A 9,516-nucleotide genomic window follows, 5' to 3' on the forward strand; every position below is an offset into this window, starting at 1 on the left:
GCCTTTTTTATTTATAATACATGCTGTAGGTAAAAACACAAACTCAAGCTGAATTTAGTTCAATAAATCAGGAGATATTCGATTCCCTTTGGAAGAACTGACATTATAATAGGCAATTCTCCTTTTGAATCATTCAGCGTGTTCAAATTATTCTAATTGTTCACTTAAGCCATTTCTAAAATGCTCCTCTTCATACTGAAAAGGGATGAGAAAAATGAAGTAAAAGCATAATGAAGCTCTTCCGCTCTTGATAAGCTGTTAATTCCCAGAAATCCTTCAACTGCCTGCAGATAAGATGGAGAGTTTGAAAAGAGAAACACATTGGCCCAATTAAATGGGTCTAATTACCGATGGGGCATTGGGGGCCGGGTCACTCTGTTTCAGCCTGTAGATGTAGCCCAGAGACCTGCCAGGGAAAGTGAAGGGAAAGGCTTTATTTCTTGTCCAACTCAGCCTCTGGGAAACTGGAGGATGTCCAGCAGCTGGAAGGAAGCATGAATTTATTAAAATACAGTCAGTTTTGAGTTTAAAGGACAAATGATATGAGATGCCACATTTAGCATCAGATCTGCAGCTTTTGTGTGCTGTTTTAATGCACAGAGCAACTTGGCCAATAAAAAAGTTAGCACTTAGATCAAGTATGAAATGGAATAAAATGTTCTCCTTTGGAATAGTTGAGGAGTCGGTAATACTTCATCTGGTAGAAAATTATTTAATCAACACAGCATCTTGCTGTGTGTGTCACCATAGAGATTGCTACCATGTTTTTTTTTCTTCTTTTTTTGCAAACCTAAACCTTTTAGGCAATCAAAGAAAATCTAAGAGAATAGAAGATGCAGTATTAAAATGATTTCCTTTATTAGGCACAAAAAAGCAATTGCAGCAGTAGCTATCACTTATTACAATGGCTGGTAATGAGCCTTTTTTTCATTTCTGTGGAGGAGTCTTGAGACACTATTCTGTACAGAGCTGCTTTATTTCAGACACAGCGAAGGATTTATGAGGATTTATGAGCATATTTATAGTATTGCAACAGAATCACAATTGGATTGTGGCCGGTTCTTTGACTAGGTGACTCAAGAACCTGATTTTTCCAACTAATTTGTAGGTGGGCTTGTCTTGTACTTCCCTGGAATCTCTATGGAGACTTTTCTACTAGTGAGAACTATCTGCAACATCACCAAAAAGTAGGGCAGAACAAATAGTTGTTAAAGTGGGTCCCTCCTTATTTTCTACAAAAAAATGTGTTTTAAATGTATGTCTTAAGATCGAAAGGGAGGTTGATTACTAAACAAGAAAAACACAATATCTGTGATGGCGACATGTATTGTTCAGTCAGTATTTATGTTTTTTCAGCATTGTGCATCACAAAGTCTTGGGTAAAGTAATCACTGCAGTTACAGTGATTGCAGCCACATTTGTTCAAAGTTCTGCTGCACAGCATCCACCAAAACCTACCTGGCTTTAAAATCTAGTACCATTGACCCAACATGTGTTATACTCCTGCCTAACAAATGTCACCATTTGCTCTTCTCCAAACTGGTTGCAGCTTTCAGATAAGTTTTTTTTTTGTTCTTTTTATGTTATTTCTTAAAGGTAAAATGCTGTGCTGTCCTGCACAAAGCTGGGGCAGCATGCAATCCTACCAAACCAAAAGTTAGTTGTGCAGACCAATTTTACTTGAAATTATTTACTTTCTGGACCAATTAAAGTAAATAAATACACTGGCCTTTTCAAAATTTTTGGTTGATTTGCACATCACAATAAAAATATTATCAGTTGCAAGTTGCATGAGATAATTTGACCCTAAAGACTTCTGCATTTCCTTTGTCTGCTGAGGATTTATGAAAGTTTAATAAATCATACAAAATATTAACTTTTATTCTTTTAGACTATAGCAAATGTGAAATTTGGGGGCAGCGGGGGATAAAGAAAAATCTAGATTTCATCAGACCTTTGCATATGTTATGTTCAATATTGTTCTATGATCAAGCAAAAAGAGTCAGTGGAAGGAGGAAAGTCACCAAGCCTATAACTTATAACCAGGCTTTCACTTTTGAAAGCCAAGTATTGCAAGTACTGGTATACTTACAGCACTTGTGGTAGATTTAGAAAGAGACAGTACACAGGTTTGAAATGTTATTCTTCAGTGTCATCAATCCACCAGTAAAGGTCCTGAAATTGCTCCTCACTAAGACCAGGGACTATGCATCACTGCAAGAGCTGCCTCTGTTAACTCCTGATTTGTATCTCCAGTGAGGTGTCACATTTTTTTTTTTTTGAAACTCTTCCTGAAAGCAGTTCGCTGACTGATGAGCACCGTAAACAGTTTTCATTCTAGCTGATTCATTCCAGACTTCATGTTCTCTGAGTGTGAAAGTATTTCCCTCGAGTCATGTTTCTTAACCTGCAATATATTTTCACTCTCCTTTTTATGATGTGAAAGAATTACACTAAAACAGAAATAAAAGAGAAAACTCTGGCAGATGTTCCCAAAGGATCTGCAGCTTATGTGGGTTCACATCCTGCTGAATAAATCTGTTGACAATCCATTCAGGAGGTCACCGACAGTTCAGGTTGTTCAGTCGCTCACTAACACAGCTGTGAATCTCAAACATCAGAGAGATGATGTCAGAGTGACTTTCCTACTTCCCTCACCAGTTTCTCTTCCTAACATCCTGCTTGTTGTAGAGAAGATTGGAAAAAAGGACTAACTTTTGAGTAGAACTAGGAATGCAAACTCCCCTTCATTGAGTTTCACTGGCCTCTGGTTGTGGCCTGTGACTACCATGGGAATTGTTTCTGGACGTTCTTAAGGGCAGCTTTAATCTCTCCTTTCTTACTTGTGCAAGTAGGACAGATATCGTTGACTTTAGCGTTTTTTAAATTGTTTGTGTTTCCCTGTTTTTCCCAGATGGATACACCACAGACGACATTGAGTTTTACTGGCAGGGTGGAAGCAATGCTGGGTCAGTCACTGGAGTGGAGAACATCGAACTGCCTCAGTTTTCCATCATCGATTACCAAACCCTGTCCAAGAAAGCCGTGTTTGCCACAGGTAGCAATAAACCTTTTTTAATAAATTAAAAATAAAAATAATTGTACAATATTTTGTAAATCTTGACACTAATATTCATTATCTATACTAGAAAAGTATAATCTATGGGAGATATGATGTCATAAACATTATGTTGTGTCATTTAGTACCCATCTTTTTACCAGTCTGTAAAAAGATCATCACAGACTTATACTATATTCCTTACCATACAGGTTCGTATCCACGGCTGTCACTGAGTTTTAAACTCAAGAGGAATATTGGCTATTTCATCCTGCAGACTTACATGCCATCCATCCTGATCACCATCTTGTCCTGGGTCTCCTTCTGGATAAATTACGATGCGTCGGCTGCCAGAGTGGCTTTAGGTCAGTGACTTTTATTCATAGTTTCTCTCAGGTTCACTCAGGTTCACTCATTTTTGTTAGCTCTTATTATGTATATAGACAGCAAACTTCTATGTGTCTATGTAGAAGACAACATAGATATAAGCTTACATGATATCCATATCTCAGATTTGGAGAGCTTAAATTTATGAAGGTAGAACCAGTCTTAATGAGCAATTGTCACGTGTAAAGTCTGTTCTGTCAGTTTTTGACTTGAAAAAGCAAAATCATGCCCTGAGTATTTATTACTTTCCATCAGAATTCTCCTATTAAAAGGGGAAATATTACATTGAATTATTCAGTATTTTCTATTTCTCCAAAACAGTTCAATTTGTCAAATGTTAGTCCTTTTTAGATCTTCGTGTCTATTTTTTTTTATTTTTAGCTTGCTGTATCAATTCTCTTCTTTTAGTCATGGTCCCACATTAGATTTCATATTATTTCTCAGAAAATACTTCTAGGCTAAACTTTAAATTTCACCTTATGTGGAACAACATCTGATGACTTAAAAACAATATCACAAATTAGTATTATAGCCTCAAAATCTTTCTGAGAGATTAATTCTTGACCTCGCCTTGAAATGACCTCAACCACATAAAATCTAGTGGTCAAGTGAACCTACGACCTTACAATTTATACTTCACTAAAACTAAATCAGGAAATCCTACTTTGTAATAGTCACAAAGGAAGTGCACAACAATATTACTATGCTACTTCTACTCTACTACTAAAGAAAATGAATGAGCAATGTTGGCAACATGTTTGACTTTGGAGGAATAGCAAAATCTTGCAAAGATTGATACACAAAAAAAAAGAAAAATAGCTCTTATAAGTGAAATGTCGAATCTGAGATGTTTGCATGTCCTACTCTGTTGACTTTTGCACACCTGCAGGTATAACCACGGTGCTGACCATGACCACCATTAACACCCACCTGAGGGAGACCCTGCCAAAGATTCCCTACGTCAAGGCCATTGACATTTACCTCATGGGCTGCTTCGTCTTTGTGTTTCTGGCCCTGCTGGAGTATGCCTTTGTTAACTACATCTTTTTTGGCCGTGGTCCTCACCTACAGAAGAAAGCAGCGGAAAAGGCTGCTAAGTCCAACAATGAGAATAAGGGGCGACTGGAGAGCAGTAAAGTGCAGGTGGGTGAAGATCTGAGTGGAAAATATCAGTCACTTATGTCTAAGGCAGTTTAAAATAAGTCTGGGGCAGTCTGATGACCTATCAGAAAGGTATGAATGCTTTAAAAGTCAAATTTAGAAAACTTTAAATTACTTTTTTAAATGTAAATCTTGAAATTTAAGCCCTAACATCTAAGCTTTGCATAATGATTATTAATAGTTTAGAGATTTATGGTGGATAAGGTGTTGTTCAACACAACCCCCTCAAATTGAAAGCAAGAACTGCAACAATGACAAGGCAGAGGCCTGGAGGTGATTAGCAGATTTATTATTTTTTTATTTAACCTTCTTTTTAGTTGAAAATAAAAGTGAAATGTTGTCTTGTTCCCTTTTAAGGTCGACGCTCATGGCAACATCCTCCTGACGAACCTCCCCACTGAGATGGGGGGACCGGATATGATGGGCGCCCTCAACGATCCTCGGGCCACCATGTTCTCCTACGACAGCGCCAGCATACAGTACCGCAAGCCCATGACGAGCCGGGACCTGTATGGACGGCCAGCCCTCGACCGGCCAATTGGACACAAGAAAAGCCGCCTGCGGAGGAGAGCGTCACAGCTGAAAGTCAAGATCCCGGACCTCACAGACGTCAACGCCATAGACAAGTGGTCCCGGGTCGTCTTCCCGATCACGTTCACCTTCTTCAACTTGGTCTACTGGCTGTATTACGTCCACTAGGGCAGCGGTCGTGAGCAGGAGTGGTAGCTGATGGGTACTTTTTTGTTTGTTTGTTTTTCAAGGGAAGCTCAATCCTGTACAGTAATGAAAGTAGAAGAGTTCAGCCCATTTGTACAAATCCTCTTTTTGGAACGAGTAGTTCTGGTCTTTACAGTGTAAATACAATTTAATATATGAAATATATAAATCAATATATATATATAAAGACAGAGATATAATTTATTAAGAAATTCAATTTTGCTGTGTACATACAGTTAGTTATAGAGAAAGAAGTAGTGGTGAACTAAAGACAGTAAAGTTTCTGTATTTACAGGTTCAAAGATGCCAAAAACACATTGGTGGCTTTTGTTTGTCTTCTTTTTCTTTTAGCCCTCCTTTTGCATGTTAATAGAAGTCAACTTTTGTTTGCTCACAATGCAAAAAACAAAATAGAAACCCAACAAAAACACAAGGTAACTCAAACAGGATTAAACTCCAGCTGATTAAGGTTATTGTGGAAAAAAGAGGGACAAAACATAAAACTGATGCAGAGACAGATTAAACTCTCCATCCATCCATGCAAACTTACTACATCCGTATAGGTAATCAACCAATCCATCAATCCCTCTCTCGTCTTATAAAATCAGTGTTGCCAAGTCAGAAGGAATATACAATCCTTTCACTTCTGTTTCTGCCTCCAAGGCTCCTCCCAGTGAGTTGTACCTGGAAAGCCTTCCAGCCGAGGCCTCCTGATCAGAAGATCTTGTCTTTTAGGACATGATCCGTAACTAATGACCAAGGGTGAAGGTGGGAAAGTGGACCAGTAAATCCAGAGCTTAGCCTGAAGTTCAGCTCAGTTTGGTCTTCACCATGATAGACAGCAACAACACCTTCATTACTCCAGGCAAAGTCTAATCCATCTGTTCATTTCCTGCTCCATCTTGCCATCACTTGGGACAAAGTACCAATGTACTTCCTGAGTTCCCAGACCCAGGATCACTGGGGTACCCAGGTCCCTCCATAACATTAAAGTGGTTCTGCTGAAGGAATTTTGTGCTTGATCGAGTTCTCGCTGGTCACTGACCTTTTTTTTGTTTGTAGAAAATTGATGCACATTGAAGATTAACTAGAATTGTTAAACCTGCTAAAATTAGGCTTTTAGCAGGTTTTTAGATGATAAAAATCACCTAAAAACCTGGGCAGAATAATGCCGGCAATATTCTGCCCAAGAGCTGGAAGTTGAAGTCTGGTGTCTCACCTGACGACCTGCTGAATCAGTTCTTCATCAGGGAACCATCTGAATCGAACTTAACAGATATGTGAAAGTCAAACATTGAACCAGACTCCAGGATTTAGAGTACACATGGATGCAAACCTCTACTGTAAATTAATAACTCTGCTGCTGCTGTTTGAAACTTAAACGTCAGCTAACGTTTTGATCCCATCCAGTGAGCTTTGTGCAATTTGTGCGTTAACATTTGAGTTGCAGCTGTAGAAGGTTTCCCAGCTCAGGTTTTTCCCAGTCTATATGGTGTTTCAGTAAAGATCTGTTGTATTTTTGCCTCTCTTTCTGCTGGCCTTATGTTTATGGAGACAGTACAACTAAGTTTCATTTTATTTACAAAATGGAAACTTCTCTTTATTATGCCGCTGTTTAAAGATTTCACAGCCAGACACAGGGATATATTGGAAAACTGGTGCTTATATTTTCTACTGCACAAGTCCCACAAATTTTTATGGAAGGCGCCAAGTCATCTGCCTTTTTCAGTAGTAAAGGCCTCTTTTGGCATTTAGAACTGCGTCACGTGACTTTGGATTCTGCAGCAGAGAGAAGCGATTCATTTTGCTCATCTACATAGACAAATACTTCCTTTGGAAAAAGTCCACCGAAATAAATTCTACTCTGGTTATGCTCATATATTTTAGTTCATTTGGAGATATAGAATAGACTTTTATCATCTAAAAATGTTACTTTTTAAACTTTAAAGCGACAAATTCCAAACTATGCTTTTTTTTATCTCATTAATTTTACACTTCTTGACAAAACAGTTTAGCACCCAGGGAGTGGTGGAAATTAAATTAACTGTTGTATTGCTGTATCTCTTGCAGGGTGTGGACCTCCTTTAGGCTTGGATGTAAGGTCTGATACAGACACTGTCTTCTGCTGCAGCAGGGGGGTCCACATCTTTGCTTTGGCACTGATTCTTAGCTGATTCCTTGTATGCTTCCTGGATTGCAGAAGCTCAGAGTCCCTTATTTATAATATGATACAACTTGTCTTCAGCCCTTACCTCTCTGTGATCAAACCACTAAAAATTCAGCCGTCTTAGCTCTGTTGGTAATGCCACTCTATGCATACCATAAGACAACACAAGGTGTTGTAAAGAGTGATTCCAGAGAGGTCGTTATAATGTTTGGAGCACAATGGAGTGATCCTCATTACTGTGGTTAGTCTTGGATGACTGGAACCTTCATTTACTCTTCCCAGAGCCCATTAGTTCAAACATCTGACCACTGAAAGGTCTGTTTACTGGACTAGGTTGAGAAGACTGTGGGCCTCTGGGCTACACACTTACTATAGATTAATGTTTCTTACGTGTTTGGGGTTTGAGGGTTAGGTTAGAGCAGGGGTGGGCAACTCCAGGCCTCGAGGGTCAGTCTCCTGCAACTTTTAGATGTGTCTCTACTTCAACACACCCGAGTCAAATAATGAGGTCATTAGCAGGACTCTGGAGAATCTGACTGCAATTAGGAGGTGATTCAGCTATTGGATTCAGCTGTGTTGGACCAGGGAGACATCTAAGAGTTGCAGGACACCGGCCCTCCAGGACCAGGATTGCCCACCCCTGGGTTAGAGTCAGTGATGTGACATCATTGTCTTAAAATTGTTGCACATTGCTTATCTATATGAAAATTCAACTGATGAAAAGCACTTCATTTGATATGAGCTTAGAAGTTAAAATTCAGTGTTTGCGAAAAATCTGTTGAGTAAGACCCACCTTTTCTGAATAAGAAAATGTGGGTGATGGGGTGAAAATCTTGAGATGCTTAGCTAATCCACCTTTTAGCTCCTTTTTTTATTATCCAGCTCAGTCTTTACCATTCACATGCTGGTAATCTACATGCTACGGTTGCCTAAACTCATGCAAACAAACAATGCAAATTCATCCAGTTGTAATGCATCAGTCTTTGTCTCTTGACCTTCTCTCTTTGTTCTGACTGTCTTGTGCTCTGGTTAGTGCCAGATGCCAGCACTTATGCTCTGTGGTAGCCATTCGAAATGTTCCAACTCCATAGGAATAGAATCATGTCCATCTGTCACTGTTCTGCATGTGAACCAAATTACACCTTGATCAGGCCATTCCTTCTGGAAGCTGATCTGTTTTTTGTCAGTCAGCTTATTATAAAGTCTTTTAAAAATTAATACTTTTTTAATCCTGTTCTGAGTTATTTTTTTAATTCACTTTTCTGCATATGATTTTTCTTAAGAATCACCATTCAGTTCAAAGAAGGTAAAATTAATCCAAACATGTTTTTCTTTGTTGTTGTTTTTGTTATGTGAAAGTAATGATCCTCAGATGAAAGGCTGCAAGTTTTATGAGGGCTTTAATCACAGAGAAACAAATAAAAACCAGACAAGCTTCTGCTGGACTCGATCACAGCGGTGTGCTCTTTCTGTATGGCTGAACTTTGTGCCTTTATACCAAGAATCTCAACATTTTACAGGGTTATCTTATGAGAGGTAAGGAAAACATGTTGAGCTTTTTCTAGAACAAGATGAATTGGAAACAGAACTCATTTCTCAGACTCCAATGTATGTTACCATTATCTAAGCGTAGATTGTAGTGAGACATTCCAGCATTATGACGACAATCTTTCAAAGAAAAAAGGAACGAATGCTTGGCTTTCCTGACGGAACAAAGGAAGCACCAGAGATGGACCTCTTTTCTGTGGACGGAGGAGCTAATGGATGCAGCAACTGGTTTCCCTGCAGGCTGCAGCTTCAGACAGAGGATGAAGCTTCTGATCCTTTAAAGTGATGTTCCACGTGTGCACTCAAGTGGAACGGCCTGTGCGGATTTCAGCCAACGCCAGACACCATGTGTGACTGGCTGTGTGTGGAAGGTGAAAGAATGCCATGGACAGGCATCGTTTGTGTCAACTTACAGAGAATTAAGAGTTCAAATAAAGCTGCTGAGATCTCTGCATACAAACTGCTTTGTGGTTAATTT

The 9,516-nt window shown here is 39.1% G+C and overlaps 1 protein-coding gene across 1 annotated transcript in view; it reads left to right on the plus strand.

Annotated features, from left to right (window-relative positions):
* gabrb1 (gamma-aminobutyric acid type A receptor subunit beta1) overlaps nt 1-7,014 on the plus strand; it is a 33,046-nt gene extending 26,032 nt beyond the window's left edge. The window contains exons 6-9 of the mRNA XM_015000738.2: nt 2,915-3,058; nt 3,271-3,423; nt 4,335-4,588; nt 4,964-7,014. Of these exons, the coding sequence (XP_014856224.2) occupies nt 2,915-3,058; nt 3,271-3,423; nt 4,335-4,588; nt 4,964-5,305 (893 nt within the window). The 3' untranslated portion in view covers nt 5,306-7,014. The remainder of the gene's footprint in view (nt 1-2,914; nt 3,059-3,270; nt 3,424-4,334; nt 4,589-4,963) is intronic.
* The last annotated feature ends 2,502 nt before the right edge of the window (nt 7,015-9,516 follow it).

The sequence above is a fragment of the Poecilia mexicana genome, unplaced genomic scaffold, assembly GCF_051168715.1.
Source record: "Poecilia mexicana isolate PSO_F unplaced genomic scaffold, ASM5116871v1 scaffold_22, whole genome shotgun sequence".
Lineage (NCBI taxonomy): Eukaryota > Metazoa > Chordata > Actinopteri > Cyprinodontiformes > Poeciliidae > Poecilia > Poecilia mexicana.